This window comes from Pongo abelii, chromosome 6 (assembly GCF_028885655.2).
Source record: "Pongo abelii isolate AG06213 chromosome 6, NHGRI_mPonAbe1-v2.0_pri, whole genome shotgun sequence".
NCBI lineage: Eukaryota > Metazoa > Chordata > Mammalia > Primates > Hominidae > Pongo > Pongo abelii.
In genome coordinates, this window is record NC_071991.2 from 8,621,608 (window position 1) to 8,642,991 (window position 21,384).

At 44.8% G+C, this 21,384-nt stretch overlaps 1 protein-coding gene across 15 annotated transcripts in view; it reads left to right on the plus strand.

Annotated features, from left to right (window-relative positions):
• TRRAP (transformation/transcription domain associated protein) overlaps positions 1-21,384 on the plus strand; it is a 135,339-nt gene that overhangs the window by 41,555 nt on the left and 72,400 nt on the right. For 13 of the 15 annotated variants that reach the window (XM_054560183.2, XM_054560188.2, XM_054560187.2 and 10 more), the window contains exons 21-30: positions 1,693-1,893; positions 5,030-5,181; positions 7,079-7,278; positions 9,931-10,148; positions 10,574-10,771; positions 11,345-11,605; positions 13,176-13,337; positions 15,515-15,611; positions 17,096-17,217; positions 17,574-17,744. In XM_054560183.2, coding sequence (XP_054416158.1) covers positions 1,693-1,893; positions 5,030-5,181; positions 7,079-7,278; positions 9,931-10,148; positions 10,574-10,771; positions 11,345-11,605; positions 13,176-13,337; positions 15,515-15,611; positions 17,096-17,217; positions 17,574-17,744 — 1,782 coding nt within the window. The remainder of the gene's footprint in view (positions 1-1,692; positions 1,894-5,029; positions 5,182-7,078; positions 7,279-9,930; positions 10,149-10,573; positions 10,772-11,344; positions 11,606-13,175; positions 13,338-15,514; positions 15,612-17,095; positions 17,218-17,573; positions 17,745-21,384) is intronic. The other 2 variants (XM_054560186.2, XM_063725640.1) reach the window with 1 other exon arrangement.

Here is a 21,384-nt window from a genome sequence, read left to right on the forward strand (position 1 = left end):
AATTGGAATTTTGCTTGGTTTAGAGAAAAGTACCAAGATTTTATGTCAAGGAGTATTGCTAGACGTGAATATTTGGCATTGTTAAATGGAAGGTGATTTAAGAAAATAGACTTATGGCTGGGTGCGGTGGCTCACAGCTGTAATCCCAGCACTTTGGGAGGCTGAGGCGGGTGGATCACTTGAGGTCAGGAGTTCAAGACCAGCCTGGCCAACAAGGTGAAACCCTATCTGCACTAAAAAAAATTAGCTGGGCATGGTGGTACATGCCTGTAATCTTAGCTGCTCAGGAGGCTGAGGTGGGAGGATTGCTTGCTTGGACCTGGGAGGTAGTGGTTGCAGTGAGCCGAGATTGCACCACTGCACTCCAGCCTGGTTGACAGAGCGAGACTCCGTCTCTAAAAAAAAAAAGAAAAGAAAAGAAAAAAAAGAAAATAGACTTACATAGTGACCTGTAGTAATTTTTAGGACCTCTGATAATTCAGACAAAAAATGGGGGAAAATTTACGGTGTTTTGCGACAGTTGAGTGCGGATGCTGAGTCCACTGCAGAGTCCACATTAACTTCTTTTCCGTAGTCCTATAATGGCAGGTGCCTTCCTGATCTGTGTTTTTCCTTTGCCACCCTTTCTAATGTAAGATTTGAAGTGTATGAGACAATTTATGTCATGTTTGTAAGTTATAAAGCCTAATAAATAGACTTAAAAACCTGAGAAGTTGCCATCCCACCCAGGACTAGAACCTCACTGCTAAGTTGCATCCACCTGTGTGCTCCTCCCCACCCTTTTTTTTTTTTTTTTTTTTTTGAGTTGGAGTTTCGCTCTTGTTGCCCAGGTTGGAGTGCAGTGGTGCAATCTCGGCTCACCAAAACCTCCACCTCCTGGGTTCAAGCGATTCTTCTGCCTCAGCCTCCCCAGTAGCTGGGATTACAGGCATGTGCCACCACGCCCAGCTAATTTTGTATTTTTAGTAGACGGCGTTTCTCCATGTTGGTCAGGCTGGTCTCGAACTACCGACTTCAGGTGATATGCCCACCTCAGCCTCCCGAAGTGCTGGGATTACAGGCGTGAGCAGCATGTGCCTAAACAAGATACTGCTTAGTTTTCTTGCTTTGGAGCTCTGCGGCACTTATAATATGCTGCTATTTATATTCCAGGAGCATGGATGAACATTTATGTTTACACAGGTACTTTCTTTATAAAGACATAAAACGTCCTTGGAAGAACATGCAAGACTAATAACGTTGGTTTCTCCAAAGAAGGGATAACGGTGTGTTTGGGTAACAGAGGTGGGAGGAAGGATTGTCGCCAAGCAGTGTTCCATCACTTTGAGGGTTTTTTTTGACATGGAGTCTCGCTCTGTCATCCAGGCTGGAGTGCGGTGGTGTAATCTCAGCTCACTACAACCTTCGCCTTCTGGGTTCAAGTGATTCTCCCACCTCAGCGTCCCAAATAGCTGGGATTACAACAGCCTGCCACCACGCCTGGCTAATTTTTGTATATTTAGTAGAGGTGGGGTTTTGCCCTATTGACCAGGATGGTCTCGAACTCCTGACCTCAGGTGATCCACCTGCCTCAGCCTCCCAAAGTTCTGGGATTACAGGCATGAGCCACTACGCCTGGCCTTTGAGTTTTGATCCGAACCTCGTGAATGCATTACCTTAAGAGGACCTTAATGAAAGCACGCTGATTTTCAGGCTCTGTGGCGCACCTTACGCAACCCTGCTGACAGCATCTCCCACGTGGCCTACCGTGTGCTCGGTAAGTTTGGCGGCAGTAACAGGAAGATGCTGAAGGAGTCGCAGAAGCTGCACTACGTTGTGACTGAGGTTCAGGGCCCCAGCATCACTGTGGAGTTTTCCGACTGCAAAGCCTCTCTCCAGCTCCCCATGGAGAAGGTAAGCTTGGAGCTCTGTGACAATGTTGTTTCGTTTTAAGCCTTGTGAAGATACTATGTTTGAGTCTATGTGAAATGTTAGTTAGACCTGTGCCTTAGGCAGTCTCTGAGTAGAACCAGATGTATCAGGTGATCAGCGTGGTTGGCACAGGGGCTTTCCTAACGCCAGGAAACCAGTGGAGGTGTGTCACCTGAGAACTTGGGACTCCGGAGCAGCCCCCTCTCCTGGTGATCAGGAGGAGATGCCAGCCCATCCCTCCGTGAACTCCTTCCATTCTGATGCCTAGCAGGCTTACTGAGAACCTGAGTAGAGTCCATGCCTGTCTGTCTTCGCAGCCACACGCAGTGCCTCGCTTTCTCCCATTCTCTATCCAAACGCAGCTCGCGCTGTCTCATTCCTGGCTCTCATCCCACTGCCGACAGCTCCTGGGTCTCTGTTAGGCCCTTTAGAGATCCTCGTTTTTACTGTGTAAAAAGCAGACAGTGGCCCCGCACCCTGCTGGAGTGTCCTGCCTGCTGCCTTTGCCCTGTCTGTGTTGAACACCCACCGTCTCTCCTCCCTGCCCTGCTGACTTTTCTGCTCCCTGTCCTAGTTCTGTGTCAGCATCATCCCATCGTCACATTGGCTTTTCCCTGACTCTGTCACCAGTCCTTCCCCGACTCTGTCACCAGTCCTTCCCCACATGGTGGCAGCACTTGTTTCCATGTCTTTGCAGGACATCATCTAGCTGTTGTGTATTGGGTATTTTTTTAAGGATATTATCGTAGTGTTTGAGTGGATCCACGTGAGTTGAGCATTTCAGTAAGCTGGCTGCCTGCTGGGGTCCTGAGCCTCTTGCAGATCTGATCTTCAGCCAGCATTGCGTGGCCTGGAACTGCTCCAGGCCCTCCCTTTGCTCTGGCTAACTCCTCTCTGCCCTGTTGCATCATTGTGTAGTACCGGGTGTGTTTACCTTTGTGGAAGACGTGTGCCCATGTAGTGGCTTCTGTGTCCATGAGTAAACATGGGGGAGGGAGAAGCTGATACAGATAAGTGTCACTCTGGAGTTGTTTTCTGTCATCATCTCAGTCAGCCTGTTCCCCGCAACTTCCTCAAGCCTGTGCCTCATCCCCAGCCCTCCCCAACTCCTGCCTTATGAAGCACTGTTCCCTTTCCAGCCTCAGGGTGGGTGCAGTCTCAGCTTCTAACCCAAACCTTCATCCACATACTTTCCAAATGAATGCTACTCTCCTAAGAGAATTGGATGGCTAAAATACTGTCTTTTGCGTATTTTATTTGACTCTGTATAGACAAAGAGCTCCCCCCACCCCCAAAAAATTCCCTTTAGAAGTAGTTTTGCCCCAAAGCAGCTGAAGTCTGGAAGAAATCAGGTTTTGCAGAGATAGGATTGTAAAGGTCTGGGCCCCCTTACAGAGGCTCACCATGGTGCCTGTCAAGGCATTCTTTCTGAGCAGGATGCCATCCTGCCGGCATCGGCTGCTGCACACCTGGCATAGCTAAGGAGCCCATGAGGTAAAGGGAAAGATGAGCATGGCTAAGCCAAGCGCCAGTGAGTTTCCATTAAACCATTTTGCTTTTGGCGCACTTGGCAGTCCTTGATTCTTTTTGGCAGGTAATTGGCTCATATGTTATATTGATTCTGAAAAATAAAGTTTTAGAAAGTACCACCATTTATAATTGTTACTGATCAGATCACATGCAGTTCTGCAATACCCCCGAAGAGCACAGACACTCAAGCTGGGGTTCATCTGGGGAGGAGCTGTTGTCATGCTTGTGTGCACTTTGTGTCTCTAAGCCTGGCAGGGGCTGGAGGGGAGGGCCTCTGTCCCTGTCGTCACCCTCTCCTGGTTCTTCACACAGGGCCTGGGTAAATTTTTAACAAAGATTAGTTATTTGATTTATATGTACGTAATTATTGTTAAGGTGAATGTCTTGGCTGTTAAAGGCTTCAGATGACTTTTGTGTGTGGTTGTGTCTTCGCCACTATCTCAGTCAACCCCATTGGAATGAATAGAATAAAAATGTGTGCACGTAGCTATGTAGGCTTTCTGAAAAAAATGATGTCAACCTTTTTCTTTCTTAAAGAATGAGTTTAGTAAAAGCTTAAGAAAGCCATCTTTCAGTTTTGAACCTAGGCACAGGAAAGTCTGCTTTGCAGAAAGTTCATTATCATTCTTGTTAGGACCTTGAAGAGCGTGTAGGTGAGGCAGAATCTGGTTTAACCCAGCAAATCTACCACAAGAGGCTCTCCGAGCTCACTTAGTTCCTATAATCTGCCATCGGCTATTTGAACATGAAATTGTTAAACTCCATCTTGGCATTTTAATTTGAACTGTGCAATTCCTTGTTTCATAATACTTCCACCGCCTCTTTTAGAAGCTTCACCAGGTGAATACCTATTAAGCTGTATTGGCCCACTGTGCTCTCTTCAAAAGAAAATATGCATGAGACTGGTGCCATGGCTTAGTTGGTTAAGGCACCTGTCTAGAAACGTGAATTAAGATTCTTCTGGGTGGTCAAGACCATGCTGGCTAACATGGTGAAACCCCGTCTCTACTAAAAATACCAAAAAAATTAGCCGGGCGTGGTGGCTGGTGCCTGTGGTCCCAGCTACTCGGGAGGCTGAGGCAGGAGAATGGCGTGAACCCAGGAGGCGGAGCTTGCAGTGAGCAGAGATGGCACCACTGCACTCCAGCCTGGGTGACAGAGCGAGATTCCGTCTCAAAAAAAAAAAAAAAGATTCTGCTGGGTGTGGTGGCTCACGCCTGTTATCCCAGCACTTTGGGAGGCTGAGGCGGGCAGATCACAAGGTCAGGAGATCAAGACCATCCTGGCTAACACGGTGAAACCCTGACTCTACTAAAAATACAAAAAACTTAGCCAGGCGTGGTGGTGGGCACCTGTAGTCCCAGCTACTCGGGAGGCTGAAGCAGGAGAATGGCGTGAACCCGGGAGGCGGAGCTTGCAGTGACCCGAGATACGCGCCACTGCACTCCAGCCTGGGCGACAGAGCGAGACTCCGTCTCAAAAAAAAAAAAAAAAGATTCTTCTGGGTGCTGCAGATGCTTTCAGTGAAAGCTTTTCACAATCATGTAATTTCAGCACAAACTGTAGTTTCTTTGTGTCTTGGTCGTAGGCCATTGAAACTGCTCTGGACTGCCTGAAAAGCGCCAACACTGAGCCCTACTACCGGAGGCAGGCGTGGGAAGTGATCAAATGCTTCCTGGTGGCCATGATGAGCCTGGAGGACAACAAGCACGCACTCTACCAGCTCCTGGCACACCCCAAGTATGTCGGCTGCTTCCTTCTGTGCGGTTGGGTGGATCCTGTTTTAGGAATTGGGGCTGCAGAGTGCCTCCCAGGTTTCCTGGTGCTAGGAGCAGGCTCCTTGAAGTCCAGCAGATGCCGTATTATCTACCTACTCCTTCTTCTTGGGGCCTTAGAGAAAATGGAAAGGAGAACTGGGTGCTTGAGAATTAGAAGGGATCACAGTTGTCGCCTGCCTTTATTGTGTCTTGTCACCTTCTCCGTTAGTTTGTAAGTGTGAAGAAATCAAGGGTCATGTCCCTTCTCTTCCCTTTGTCTCACCATTCTGTCCACAGCAGCTGGCACCTGAAAGGCATGCAGTGGACCCTCTGCATTTTCAGTTCACAGTGATCTTTCTCCAGATATTTCTCATGTGATCTTGCTCTTACCTCTTGAGACTGTGCATGATCTTAATGCAATGATCTTTTGAGGTAACACACGCATACCATTTTTCTGCATTATAAGTTTCAGGGGATGGATTTTTCTTATATATTTTCACATTCTTCACAGCATCAGAAGTGATGCTGAGTATATAGTAGGTGCTCAGTTGTTTAAAGGACCTTGAAGAGAGAGAGGAGTCAAGGTAACCAAATGCACAAGGAAGTAAAGCAACATGAGTAAGAGCCAGCAGAATCAATGGAAGGCAGAAATAGACCCATACAGGCTTCAGGTGTTAGGATTATCAGAAATAGGTTGTAACTATGCTTAGAATGTTTAAATTAATAAAAGACAAACTTGAAAATACCTCCAAGAAACAGAAGCCTATAAAAATTGCCCAAAAAGTTAAAGAGAGAGAACCTTTAAGAAGTTGTCGAATACTTATCCAGAACACATACAGAGAGAGAAAAGATGGAAAATTCAAGAGAAAGAGACATGAAGAGTAGAGGGAAGTAGCATCATTTACTTTTAACCCCTCAAAAAGAGCAGAGAGACCATAATGACTGAGAATTTCCCAGAACTGATGAAAAAATTAAACAGTGTGCAGATCCAAGATGTTGAGTGAATCCAAAGCAGGATAAATAAAAAGAAATCCACAGAGACAAACTATAGTGAAACAACTACAAATCACAGACAAAGGGAAAATCTTAAAAGATGGCAGAACAGAAAGATGACATTCAAATGAATGATCAGTTGGAAGCTGTGAAAGCCACTGAATTGTGGAATAAACCTTTAGTTTGAAAAAAGAATTGCCAACTTAGAGTCATATATCTGGTGCAGTATGACCCATGAATAAGGATGAAATAAAGATGTTTTCGGATAAAAACAGAAATCTGCCACCAGCACATCTTCAGCAAAGAACATTCTAAAGGATGTTCATTCAGACAGAGAGTTCCTCCATGGAAGACTGAGGATGGGGGAAGGAAAAAGAGCCAAGAAAATGATAATTCGTGACCAAATGTAAATGGGATGCCGCTAAAGTGACACTCAGAGGGAAACTTACAGCCTGAAAAAACGTGCTGTAATTCCAGCACTTTGGGAGGCCGAGGCAGGGGTGGGTCACCTGAGGTCAGGAGTTCAAGACCATCGAGACCAGCCTGGCCAACATGGTGAAATCCCGTCTCTACTAAAAATACAAAAAGAATTAGCTGGGCGTGGTGGTGGGCACCTGTAATCCCAGCTACTTGGGAGGCTGAGGCAGGAGAATCGCATGAACCTGGGAGGCAGAGGTTGCAGTGAGCCAAGATCGCGCCATTGCACTCCAGCCTGGGTGACAGAGCGAGACTCCATCCAGGTGTTGCTGAAATTAAAGCAGATAAATTACCCAGGCCTGTCTGAGTAAGAGGGAAGCAAGCAGATTAAAAATTTAAAAGGAAGTCCTGGTGGAGTCATCAGCTCAGGAGTTGGGTGTCGTGACGCCGGATCTGATTTTGCCTTTCAGCTTTACAGAAAAGACCATCCCCAATGTCATCATCTCACATCGCTACAAAGCCCAGGACACTCCAGCCCGGAAGACTTTTGAGCAGGCCCTGACAGGTGCCTTCATGTCTGCCGTCATTAAGGACCTGCGGCCCAGCGCCCTGCCCTTCGTCGCCAGCTTGATCCGCCACTATACGATGGTGGCAGTTGCCCAGCAGTGTGGTGAGCACAGGGGCACGGTGGGGCACGGGATTTGTTCTTTGACTTCTATAGGTGCTTTAAAAACTTGCTCAGGACATTTTGTTGTTCTAGAAAAAGCTGAGTTTGGCTGATTGATTTTCGGCTTTTATTTTCTAATTTTCCATTTACTACATTTGATAATTGGTATTTCAGTGGTGGGCGCTATATCAGCTTGAAAGTTACTACCTACCAAGTTTTGTTTGTAAAATAGACCCAATTTAATAATACTTCTGTGTCCAAGTGCTTTGGGACAAGCTGCCTGTGAAACAGACAGTTTGTGGTCATACTCACTGCTCACCTTCCTCTGCCTGGCTGTGTTTTCCAAGGCCAGTCTTGCCCTCCAGAAACTTCTCCATCACCTGCTCCCTGCTCTCCAACCCATGCCTCGCAGTCTCCCCTGCGATGCCCGTTTCTGCTCCCAGAATCCTCATTCTGCCGTTCCTCCTGCCTGGAACGGCTGCTCACCTCTGTTTCAGTGGCTCTCATGTTCTTGGTGGTGAAGGGCCACTTGTATTTGTTCACTTTTATTTCTAATCCATTGCAGGTGATGTCTTTGTAAAAGACAATAAAAATGGCCAGGCACAGTGGCTCACGCCTATAATCCCAGCGCTTTGGGAGGCCGAGGTGGGCGGATCACCTGAGGTCGGGAGTTCGAAACCAGCCTGACCAACATGGAGAAACTCCGTCTCTACTAAAAATACAAAATTAGCTGGGTATGGTGGTGCATGCCTGTAATCCCAGCTACTCGGGAGGCTGAGGCAGGAGAATCGCTTGAACCTGGGAGGCGGAGGTTGCGGTGAGCAGAGATCGTGCCATTATTGCTCCAGCCTGGGCAACAAGAGCAAAACTCCGTCTCAAAAAGAAAATAAAAAAGACAATAAAAATGTCATGCCGCTGCCAGTTGCTACATAAGTTTCTGAAAACTTACTGTCAATTTCAGCATCTCCTCCCAGACCAGTCACAGTTGGTCTGCAGACCGCATTGGAGTAGCACTGCCCAGTTGGTGTCCTCAAAGCCCCTCACCCTTAAGATCAACCAGCAGAGCACATAGAATTTTCCCCTTTAACTTTTCTTGGCCTGACCGGTCAATACTGTACAGTTTAGCACTGTGATTGTTTCTCAGTGTTTGTTCTATGTTAACATTGTCTTTCTGGCAAAACTAAGCTTCTCAGTAACTTCCACCTTGGACCTGGGTACCTCCGAGGCGTTACCTAATAGCATTACCTAATAATGCTGTGGCCGACTGTTCTCTGCCATAGCTGGATGCTGTTGCTTTTTGTTGTTGTATGTTAGGAATATCTGGAGCATAACCCATGGTCATTCCCATATTCTGCCCCTTGGCCTATTTAATAATTTTTTTTAAAAATGTTACCCCATTGTGGTTTTCTTTCTTTATTTTTTTTAATTTTAGTTTTGTTTTGCTTTTTAGATACAGAGTCTCACTTTGTTGCCCAGGCTGGAGTGCAGTGGCATGGTCATGGCTCACTGCAGCCTCTACCTGCTGAGCTCAAGTGATCCTCCTGCCTCATCCTCTTGAGTAGCTGGGACTACAGGCGTGTAACACCGTGCCCGGCTAATTTTTTTTTTTTTAAGACGGAGTCTTGCTCTGTCGCCCAGGCTGGAGTGCAGTGGTGCGATCTCAGCTCACTGCAACCTCTACCTCCCGGGTTGAAGTGATTCTCCTGCCTCACCCTTCCTGAGTAGCTGGGATTACAGGCGCCCGCCATGACGCCCGGGTAATTTTTTTTGTATTTTTAGTAGAGACAGAGTTTCACCACATTGGTCAGGCTGGTCTCGTACTCCTGACCTCATGATCCACCTGCCTCGGCCTCCCAAATGCTGAGATTACAGGTGTGAGCCACCATGCCCAGCCCACGCCCAGCTAATTTTTAAAAAATTTTTTATGGAGATGCATCTCATTATGTTGCTCAGGCTGGTCTTGAACTCCTGGCCTCAAGTGATTCTCCTGCCTTGGCTTCCCAAAGTACTGGGCTTATTTAATTGTAAAAGATTATGAAAGTGGCAAAGTGGCATGAGCCACTGTGCCTGACCCCTGTGGTTCTTATTTTGAACTAATATATTTTTGAGTTATGATTGAGAAATACATGAAAATAACACAGTGTATCATAGAAAACATTCGGAAAAATACAGCCTAAAGGCATATCAGACCACTTAATTTACACATAATTGCAGTTTAACAGAAGTTGGCTTAAAATCTCAGTGCTGGCTTTTTACGGAGTTTTTTTTTTTTTGAGACGGAGTCTCACTCTGTCGGCCAGGCTGGAGTACAGTGGCGTGATCTGCAACCTACGTCTCCTGGGTTCAAGTGATTCTCCCGCCTCAGCCTCCTGAGTAGCTGGGATTACAGGTGCCTGCCACCATGCCCGGCTAATTTTTGTATTTTTAGTAGAGATGGGGTTTCACCATGTTGGACTAGGCTGGTCTCAAACTTCCGATGTCAAGTGATCCTCCTGCCTCAGCCTCCCAGAGTGCTGGGTTACAGGTGTGAGCTGCCGTGCCCTGCTTTTTATGGAGTTTCTAACTTCAAAGAAAACATCGGGGAGTTCTGCAGTTTGAGGGACAAGACTGTTCTCGTAAATGAACTCTCACGTGCCTTCCCTTCTCTCCTTTTAGGCCCTTTCTTGCTGCCTTGCTACCAGGTGGGCAGCCAACCCAGCACAGCCATGTTTCACAGTGAAGAAAATGGCTCGAAAGGAATGGATCCTTTGGTTCTCATTGACGCAATAGCTATTTGTATGGCATATGAAGAAAAGGAGCTTTGCAAAATCGGGGAGGTGGCCCTAGCTGTGATATTTGATGTTGCAAGTATCATCCTGGGCTCCAAGGAGAGGGTAAGGAAGGGCTGAGGAGTGTCTTCTGATTTGGAGGGTGTCTGTACCTGAGGGTGGTCCTTCTAGAAACTGATAGTTTAAGAATTGCGGCCGGACGCAGTGGCTCACACCTGTAATCCCAGCACTTCGAGAGGCCACGGCGGGCGGATCACCTGAGGTTGGGAGTTCGAGACCAGCCTGACCAACATGGAGAAACCCCGTCTCTACTAAAAATAAAAAAATTAGCCAGGCTTGGTGGCGCATGCCTGTAATCCCAGCTACTCAGGAGACTAAGGCAGGAGAATCACTTGAACCTGGGAGGTGGAGGTTGCGGTGAGCCGAGATCACACCATTGCACTCCAGCCTGGGCAATAAGAGTGAAACTCTGTCTCAAAAAAAACAAGAATTGCAGTAACATGTTGTGGTTTGTTCATTTTCCTCTCCAGGCCTGCCAGCTGCCCCTGTTTTCTTACATCGTAGAGCGCCTGTGTGCATGTTGTTATGAACAGGCATGGTATGCAAAGCTGGGGGGTGTGGTGTCTATTAAGTTTCTCATGGAGCGGCTGCCTCTCACTTGGGTTCTCCAGAACCAGCAGACATTCCTGAAAGCACTTCTCTTTGTCATGATGGACTTAACTGGAGAGGTAGGTGACGGGCGGCCCCAAACCTAACCATGCTGTTTTTGAAATGGTGGTTTCCTGAAGAATACTATAAGATCCTTCTGCAAGTATGCTCTCCTAGCAGCGTGGAGACTTTGATACTCAGATTTCATTTCAGCATCTTCACTAAAAGGGCAGCCCAGAGCTCCCATAGGCCTTCTGTGGGTATCTAAATACCTGTTTGCTTTGATAAGGAACAGTTACAGGCCACAGTATTTACCAGTGCATCTGAGAAGGGGAATTCCGCTTCTCATGTGCTGTTTCCAGAGGAGCTGCATTCTTAAACCTATGCAGATACGACTCACACCAGTAGAACATGATGTGCATTGCCAGCTTATCTGGTGAATGCAGGGGTCACATTTGGATCCACGTTTTCTGAGCAGGTGACTTGGGGACTAAAGCACCAAGTGAGTGCTGTGAAGTCACCTCATTAAAGCAGCTGGTGAGAGGGGCATGGACCCCCAGTAACAGTCTTTATGGCAGACAGGTGTGCAGGAGACGGTGGGCGCAGTGGGTGGCATCGCCCTGCTTTCATTCTAAGGCGTCCCTGACTTGCAGGTTTCCAATGGGGCAGTCGCCATGGCAAAGACCACCCTGGAGCAGCTTCTGATGCGGTGCGCAACGCCTTTAAAAGACGAGGAGAGAGCCGAAGAGATCGTGGCCGCCCAGGAAAAGTCTTTCCACCATGTGACACACGACTTGGTTCGAGAAGTCACCTCTCCAAATTCCACTGTGAGGAAGCAGGCCATGCATTCGCTGCAGGTGTTGGCCCAGGTCACTGGGAAGAGTGTGACGGTGATCATGGAACCCCACAAAGAGGTGAGATTTCTGTCACCAGAACCAAGATAATTTCAACAAAACTTTTGAGACTTTTTTTTTTTAATTTGAGTTGAGGTGATACTCCGTTTATAATTTTGTGTCTTGGTATCTGTGGGGCCTTGGTTCCAGGACCCTGTGTGTGTACGAAAATCTGAGATGCTCAAATATCTGATGTAAAATGGTGTGATATTTGTATATATCTTATGCACGTATTCCGTGTACTTTATTTATTGATTTATTTTTTCTTTTTTAATGCTTTTTTATTTTCATTTATTTATTTTTTTTGAGACAGTCTCACTCTGTTGCCCAGGCTGGAGTGCAATCCTAGCTCACTGCAGCCTCGAACTCCTGGGCTCAAGTGATCCTCCTGCCTCAGCCTCCTAAGTAGCTGGGACTACAGATGCACACCACCACGCCTGGCTAGTTTATTTTTTATTTTTGTTAACTTTTTTTTTTTTTTTTGAGACAGAGTCTTGCTGTCGCCCAGGCTGGAGTGCAGTGGCGTGATCTTGGCTCACTGCAAGCTCTGCCTCCCAGGTTCACGCCATTCTCCTGCCTCAGCCTCCCGAGTAGCTGGGACTACAGGGGCCTGCCACCACACCTGGCTAATTTTTTGTATTTTTAGTAGAGATAGGGTTTCACAGTGTTAGCCAGGATGGTCTCGATCTTCTGACCTCATGATCTGCCCGCTTTGGCCTCCCAAAGTGCTGGGATTACAGGCATGAGCCACTGCGCCCAGCCTATTTTTTTTAACTTTTTAAATTATTTTTTTTCTTTAAGGAAATTATCATACAGCCCAAAATGTCATTTTCTTCTTTTTAATTAAAAAATTTTTTTCCAGCTATTTTTTTATAAAGATTGGCTCTTACTATGTTGCCCAGTCTGGCCTTGAACTCCTGGGGTCGAGCAGTCCTCCCATTTCAGCTTCCCAAAGTGTTGGGATTACAGGCATGAGCCACCGTGCCTATCCTTAAATTTTTATGGGTACATAAAAATTTGTATAATCTCCCATATACTTTAAATTAGTTCTAGATTACTTATAATACCTAATGCAATGTAAATGCTATGTAAGTAGTTACACTTTAATAGTTTATTTGTTTTTTCTTTTCACATTATTTTTTATTTTTTCCTCAAGTATGTTTTCTCCTTGCTTGGTAGCATCTGAGGATGCAGAACCACAGACATAGAGGGCTAGCTCTACCATTGTGCCTGCTCTTTATGACTTGAGATTTGCAAAAAACAGTGTACTTCAAGAGAGTAGAAGGCAGCGTTCCTGAGGCTATAGCACAGTCTGGTAGTTTTATTCTTGTTTTGTTGTGGTTTTTGTCTTTTGTTTTGGATTTTTTTTTTAATTTTTAAAGAGAGAGAGGTTCCCCTGTACCTTTAGGAACTAACATATCTTACATGCCTCTCCACGACCGAGGTTTTGCACATGAAATGTATCTCCCCTTCCCTAATGAGAAGATATCTGTAATAACTTTGGATCTCACACATGGTTTTCACATTTTTAAAAAGTGTTTGTGTCTCAAGGGGCAGCTGGTGAGTGGTGCCTCCTCCTTGGCTTCCCCAGGTCCTGCAGGATATGGTCCCCCCTAAGAAGCACCTGCTCCGACACCAGCCTGCCAACGCGCAGATCGGCCTGATGGAGGGGAACACGTTCTGTACCACGTTGCAGCCCAGGCTCTTCACAATGGACCTTAACGTGGTGGAGCATAAGGTGTTCTACACAGAGGTAGGGGGGTGGTGGTGCGGAGTGGTGTGGATGGTGATGACGTGTGTCTGCTAGCCTGTCTTTGTACGCGAAGACTGGTCAGGCAGCGTTCAGAGAAGGCTCGGGCGGGGACCCGCAGGTAACCCACTGACACCTGGCACAGCAACCTGAGCAGGTATGTTGCGTCTGGGCTCGGGCGGAAGGGAGGTATGGCCAGCAGAGACGCTGATGTCTTGTGAGTTCTCAGAACTCTGTTAGCCCCAACAGGAATTTTTGCTTGAATTTGGGGCCTCAAGGTTGTATTTTAAAGATGAAGCTGCACCCAGTTGCTTTAATCACTCTTAGATCAGCTGGCCCGGTGCAAGTGCCAATTTATTGCATTCATTAATTACTGAAACCTGCCATGCGCTGTTGAGAACATCACACGAATGCCCTAAGTTCTGACAGCACCCCCTGAAGTGTAGGGTTGAGCTGTTTATTCTCACTTTGAAGGTGTGGAAACTGAGGCTTAGAGTTTGCTGATTACCCAAAGCCACAGGGCAGGTGAGCTGGAGAGCTTGAATTTAAGCCAGGACTGTTATTTAGAGCATGGTTCCTAATCACTGCACTGTCCAGCCGAGTTCTTATTTTTTTTTAGTGGACTTGATTTGCACCTTGACCCAAACACGGACCCTGGCAGATGGCATCTTACGAGTATTTGTCACTGTAAACATTCCAATGTGGGGTGCTATTAGTCTGACAAACAGTAATGAAACTGTGGATGTCGCCAAATTATAAGCAACGTCCTTAGAATACAGTAATGGTCTGGTGATCAGATAAAATTTAAAATTTTTATGGGACATATGAATCATACTTGCAGAGGCATTGTCAGAGTGTACCGCGGCAAAAATCAGAAGAAAGCAAATTCTTCCAGGTCCATACTGATTTCGAAATTCTGATTATGAAAATTTACCTCTTGACGTTTTAAGATCCTGTTTTTGCTTGGACATATGGTTATAGGATCATATGATCTGGCTCTGATCTTTATACCTTATCATTTGTAAGGCTTGACAGAAGGTCAAGACCTTTAGGAAATGCATAACTTCCCTTGGCTGATCTAGAGACAGATGTATTTTAACCTGCATGGAAAACTCCTCACTGCACTTAAGACTAGAGCCTGGCAGTATTGAGGGCATGAAACTGGTTTTCCAGATGTCTGTCAGTGACTGGCTGCATCAGAACACGTGCGGATCTTTTGAAAAGCATGGACTCAAATCCTTTCCTTGGAGATTCAGGTTCAGTAGATTTGGGTGAGACCTGGGAATGCACTGTCTGAAAGCTTCCCAGGTGATGCTGTGTGGCTGTGTTGGGGTTTTGTTTTGTAGTTGACTTCTCTCTCTCCATACCTGCACGCATATATACACGCACGCCCTTATATGTGAGGAGAGTATTTTTGAAGGTCATACAAGGCCCTAGCAACAATGGTTTCCTCTGGGCAGTGGAATGGGGTGGGTGGCTTGAAGTGCTTTTCACTATGTATCCTTTTCTGCTGTTTTAAATCTTTTACCAGGTTGGACTCTTTTAAGGGGGAAGAATGATAAAAACCTATACTAGTTTTCCAAGATGTGAATGAAGAGAAGGGGGAAATAGTGATAGAGCACGATATCTGTTATTTAGATAACAGATAGAGAAATATCTACTTGTGTGGTAAAATGTCTGGAAGGATAGCCACTGGAATTCCCAGTGATGTTCAGCTTCCTACTTTATGCTTTTCTGTACTTGAAAAAAAAAGTGTGTTCACTTAAATATTTGAATTATAGCCCATCTGTTTCTTGAACACTTTGTCTGAGGCCCTGGGGAGGCTGATCTGAACCAGGAGGAGACAGACCTGCCGTCATGGGATTTGCAGTTAGATAAAGTAACCCCCTGTTTTGAGAAAAAAAAACGTGGTATCAGAGTGGGTGAGAAAAAAACATGATGGTATCAGAGTGGTTGAGAAAGTGTCTAAGAATTCTTTTCCACTAATGAGGTAAACTGAGTTTTGCCTTAAAGAGGCTCAGTCATACTTTGATACCTAAAATCTTTAGAATTTGAGCTTAGTTTGTCAGTTGTTAATTGTGTTGAAGTGTGTGTGGAAGATTGCTGTGTTCTGTTATTTGCACGGTTATTATGTCTTCACAGGAAGAGTGGGCTAAATGAAATTGTTTTATCTTTTGCAGCTGTTGAATTTGTGTGAAGCTGAAGATTCAGCTTTAACAAAGCTGCCCTGTTATAAAAGCCTTCCATCGCTCGTACCTTTACGAATTGCGGCATTAAGTAAGTTAATGAAAATCTACGGGGTATAAAAGTGAAAGGAGACTGACCACAGGAGGTCTATAGAAAAAAAAGTGGCCTTTTGTTGTTGTCTAATTTTTATGACTTTTTGTAGTCTTTTTAAGATGGGATCAAAAAATTATTTTTGTATGTTTATCAAACTGTGTAATGAGATGCCATAAAATTACATGTGTTGTTAGGATTGAAGTAATTTTGTGCTTTATAGTAAAGTCTGTTGTTGTTTTATGAATCAGACCTTCTGGTTTAAAAGGATTGTCGTATCATTCATATGGTGCCAGAATCAGAGTGTATATATAGTAAGGGACATGACAGCCTTAGAAGCTTTTTAGTGACTCAAGCATTTGTTAATCCTGCAATCTCTGGGTTTTCACTTGGAAACCTCCGTTATCATTGTCAAGCGCAGGAATGATGCAAAGTGTAGGAAAATAGACTAGATCTGTATTGACTGACATAGAAACAGTCATTTTCTCTCTAGTGGGGAGTGAATGTAAACACCCAATACAAACTTTTTTAGTTGACTCTCTCTTGCTTTGTTGATTTTTATGCTCTTAATAACATATTTCCAGAACCTTTCTTGAGTTAGAGGTGGAGAGCTGAGAGGCAGACCATAATACCTGAGCTAGAAGATGGGGTGGAGTGTTCCAGACAGTGCAAGCCAAAGCCAACAGGGGGACCAGGGGTGACTGGCAGCTTTCTTCTTCTCTTGGGGTCCCTTCTTTGGGGAACTCTCCTGTGCCTCCTTCCCGTTAGCCATTGTGGGTGCTACTTTTGCTAGAATGAATGTTACCTGTCACCTGACATAGAATTTTGAGGTGTGTCTCCTTCCTTAAGAATATTTGCCTTTTGAAAGTCTTAAAGCCTTTCACCCTCAAAACTGGGTAGTGAAGAAAGGCTGGGCTGTGTGTGTCTGTCCCCTGCATTGCCTGTCACTGGAGGGCCAGAGACCGTGCCATCAGCCTTGTTCAGATGGGACTGCCCTGGATCCAGCCACCCCATCACCCTATGAAGGTGTCCTGGGATAGGGATGTCAGTGGGGTCTCTCTTCTTCCCCCTCAAGCCTTCTTCTTCTCATCTGGAGATGTAAGATTTATCATGGCTTTTCTGGCAGGCTGGACTTCACTCTTAGATTATACTCAACATGTGGATGGAAGACCATGTGTACTTTTGTCTTTCTCAGGGCCAAACACTAGGAAAGAGGGCTCGTGGTTCATATTTTTTGCTGGTTGGTAGGAGCCTTTAGGAAAGAAAATTCAGCCAGGGGCAGTGGCTCACAGCTGTAATCCTAGCACTTGGGGAGACCAGGGCAGGAGAATCCCTTGAGGCCAGGAGTTGGAGATGAACCTGGGCAACATAGCAAGACACCTTCTCTACCAAATAATAATAATAAATAAATAAATACAGAGAAGAAAATTATTTGGGCATCTTTCCAGTTAATAATGGAATTGTCTTGATTTCTCTCCCTGAAGATGCACTTGCTGCCTGTAATTACCTTCCTCAGTCCAGGGAGAAAATCATCGCTGCACTCTTCAAAGCCCTGAATTCCACCAATAGTGAGCTCCAAGAGGCCGGAGAAGCCTGTATGAGAAAGGTGAGTGTGTGTGTGTGCGTGTATGTGCACGCGTGTGTGTACTCTGCATTAAGAGTTCTTCCTGTTTATTGCTGTGTAAACAGTGTATGCCTAAAATGCTTTATGCATGTGGTTATTACACACTAAACTGTAATAAGAATATACCTGTTTCATAGTCATACTGAGTTTTTAAAAATATTAAACAGTAAAGATAAGTCTTCGTCATTTCGTCATCAGTTTCTGAAATAGTATATGATTAATATTCCATCTTCCTAAGGGAGAACAGAAACTTGTAACTAAGGTTGAAGATGAGTTCTGTTCTGTTATAAAGTGTCCTCAGTTGTCTATTTTTCTTTACAACTTTTCTTTTTTAATAGTTTTTAGAAGGTGCTACCATAGAAGTCGATCAAATCCACACACATATGCGACCTTTGCTGATGATGCTGGGAGATTACCGGAGCTTGACGCTGAATGTTGTGAATCGCCTGACTTCAGTCACGAGGCTCTTCCCAAATTCCTTCAATGATAAATTTTGTGATCAGATGATGGTAAGCCAAATGCATTTAAACGCTCTATAATAAACTTAAAAAAAATTAAATTATTTTAAAAATAAATAATGCAGCTGGGCACAGTTGCTCACGCCTGTAATCCCAGCACTTTGGGAGGCCGAGGTGGGTGGATTGCTTGCAGTTGGGAGTTCAAGACCAGACTGGCCAACATGGTGAAACCCCTCTCTACTAAAAATACACAAATTAGCCTGGTGTGGCAGCGCACATCTGTAATCCCAGCTACTAGGGAGGCTGAGGCAGGAGAATCACTTGCATCTGGGAGACAGAGGTCGCAGTGAGCCAAGATTGTGCCACTGCACTCCAGCCTAGGCAACGAGTGAAACTCCATCTCAAAAAAAGAAAATTAGCCAGGCCTGGTGGCATGTGCCTGTGGTCCCAGCTTCTTGGCTTGGAGGCTGAGGTGGGAGGATCACCTGAGCATTGGGAGGCAAAGGCTGCAGTGAGCCGAGATGGCATCACTGCACCCCAGTCTGGGTGACAGAGCAAGACGCTGCCTCAAAAAATAAATAAATAAAAATAATGCATTCAGATGGCTTAAAATTGAAAAGGTATAAAAGGCTGTACTGCAGAAAGCCTCCCTCCCACTCTGTCCTCCAGCTACCCAGTCCCCTCCCTGAGTCAGCCAGGGTTAAGACTTTGTTGTGTATCCTTTTAGAGATGTTTTATATATGTAAGAGGACATATGCATATATATTTTTTCCTATAAAAGGAGGTACAATATATATATACACAGTGCTTGCTTTTCCCATTTAACAGCCATCATTTCATATCAGTACCTGAAGTACTTCATTCTGCTTTACGGCTGCATAATACCTCATGACATGGACTTGCCATAATTTATTTAACCATGGCCTCACTGGTGAACATTTAGATTGTTCCCAGCCTTTTCATTATATACCATGATGCACTGAAAAACTTATTCATAATTTCACATGCTTTTATCTGTGGTGTACATTTCTAGTTGTAGAATTTCTGGATCAAAAGAATGTATGCATTTTAATCTTTCAACACCTTGTCAAATTGCTCTCCAAAGAAATTTTTGCCAATATACACTCCTACAAAATAGATAAGTGTGCCTTCTTTCATACAGTCTTGGGTAAGAACATTGGAAGTCCTTTGGGTTTTTAGAACTACCAGAGAAATAATTATGCAGGAAAAAAAAACCCATTTGACAGTGTTTAAAATTGAAGTGTAAGCGGATGGAGGATTTCATCTGTTAGCTTTCTTTTGCATTCAATTTTGCTTCTGGTAAATGGATTTATAAATAATAAACAGGATTTCATGGTCCACCACTGCAAACGTGAATGTATTTTTCATGCTTATGTTTCCTGAGTAGCCTTTGACCATTTGACATTTTAAGATACGAGAGCTACTTTTTTATTTTTGGTATACCTTTCCCCCAGCTATAAACAGGAGTTTGTATCTACTGATAGACAGTTAAGGTAGAGATTGCATTATGTAGAGAGAGAGATTGCAGGTATGGATACATTGTGTGTGATACAGTGTATCACAGTGCACAGATACATTGTATTTATCTACACAGGGAATGTAGAGAAATCTCTCATATATGAAAGACACTAGCTTTTTACCTCATCTATATGCTAGTTTCTTCATATCTACAAGTACCTAAATAATGAATAATGACCTAAATACTAAAATTGTAAGTTTTGCCCTAATAATACATTATAATTGAAAAACAAAGTATAATATGGAAGTGAATTTTCCAAATTGGAGACTTTCGCCTTAAGCTTCCAAATAATATGTAATACACATACACACCTATCAGTTTCCATGTATTCCATATATTCACAAGAATGGCTAAAATAAATACATAAAGTTACATCACTTCCTAATCAGAGCACATCCAATAAACACTTTATCTTACATCCTGTATTACGGCTGAGGTGCTTTCACACATGAGGCCCATGAGCTGTATGCATGTGTCCAAATGTCCTACTGCTTTTGTGTATGTCTCCTCTTGAAAAGTCCTTTGTCATTTTTTGCTGCCTTTGTATGCTTGCCTGAAGCAGCTTTGGTTTGTTTATTTTTATTTTTATTTTTATTTTTGAGACAGAGTATGGCTCTGTTGCCCAGGCTGGAGTGCAGTGGTGTGATCTCGTCTCATTGCTACCTCTGCCTCCCGGGTTCAAGTGATTCTCCTGCCTCAGCCTCCCGAGCAACTGGGATTACAGGTGCCTGCCACCACACCCAGCTAATTTTTTGTATTTTTAATAGAGACTGGGTTTTCACCGTGTTGGCCAGGCTGGTGTTGAACTCCTGACCTCAAGCGATCCACCTGCCTCGACCTCCTAAAGTGTGAGGATTACAGATGTGAGCCATTGCGCCTGGCCTGTTTGTTTGTTTATTTATGAGACAGAGTCTCACTCTGTCACCCAGACTGGAGTACAGTGGCACGATCTCAGCTCACTGGAACCTCTGCCACCTGGGCTCAAGTGATTCTCCTGCCTCAGCCTCCCAAGTAGCTGGGATTACAGGCATCTGCCACCACGCCCAGCTAATTTTTTGTATTTTTAGTAGAGATATGGGGCTTCGTCATGTTGGCCAGGCTGGTCTTAAAACTCCTGACCTCGTGTGAATCACTGCGCCTGGCCCAGCCTGTTTATTTTTAATCCCCAGTCTAACCCTTCAGACCTGCTGTGAGCTGGGAATTCATTCAGTGAACATTGTTACCCAGATTTTTTTTTAGTGCAGTATGAAGACAGCTGCCTTAACATCTGTGGTTTCTGACCAAGGCCAGTGGTCTTTCTGCCTAAAATGAATCACATGGGTTTTGTGTTAATGGTTCATTTAGGTGAATTTTTTCCTCCCTTTTCTGCTCTCTGAGTGGTTCAAACTGGAGGAGTTTCCATCCAGACGTTTTCATCCAGCATCCACCTGGACTGAGTCCAACCTGGACTTAACGTTGACGGTGCCTTTGCACTTAGTGGCAGAGGTCTTCCTGAATTACACCTGCCTGCTGTGCTCTGCCAGAGGCAGTGGTAAGGGACACACTCGTCCCTACTTAATCATGTTCTTCAGAACCAAGTTCAGTCACTGCTGGAGCTCTTGTTTTCCCTCATAAGCCTTCGAGTTTAATAGCTGAAGCCATCAGCAGTATTTTAAGAGCCAAGGCACCTTACTTTTAGGGTGGGCATTCATGAAAACAACCCTGAAAATTTACCTTTAAGAGTTTTAGAGTTTTAGCTCTTACATTTAGGTCTTTGGCCCATTTTGAGTTCATTTTTGTATATGGCATTAGATAAGGGTCCAACTTCATTCTTTTGCATATGATAATCAGTTTCCTTAAGATTGAGTTACCTGACATATGATTATTAAGTCTTTTATGTGGTTAGTTGGTTTTTCTGTTTGTTTGTTTGAGACAGGGCCTTGCTCTGTCTCCCAGGCTGGAGTGCAGTGGCGTGATCATAGCTCACTGCAACCTCCACCTCCTGGGTTCAAGCAATCCTCCCACCTCAGCCTCCTCAGCAGCTGAGATTACAGGCATGCACCACCATGCCCAGCTAGTTTTTGCATTTTTAATAGAGACTGGGTCACACCATGTTGGCCTGGCTGATCTAAAACTTCTGGCCTCAGTTGATCTGCACACCTCCCAAAGTGC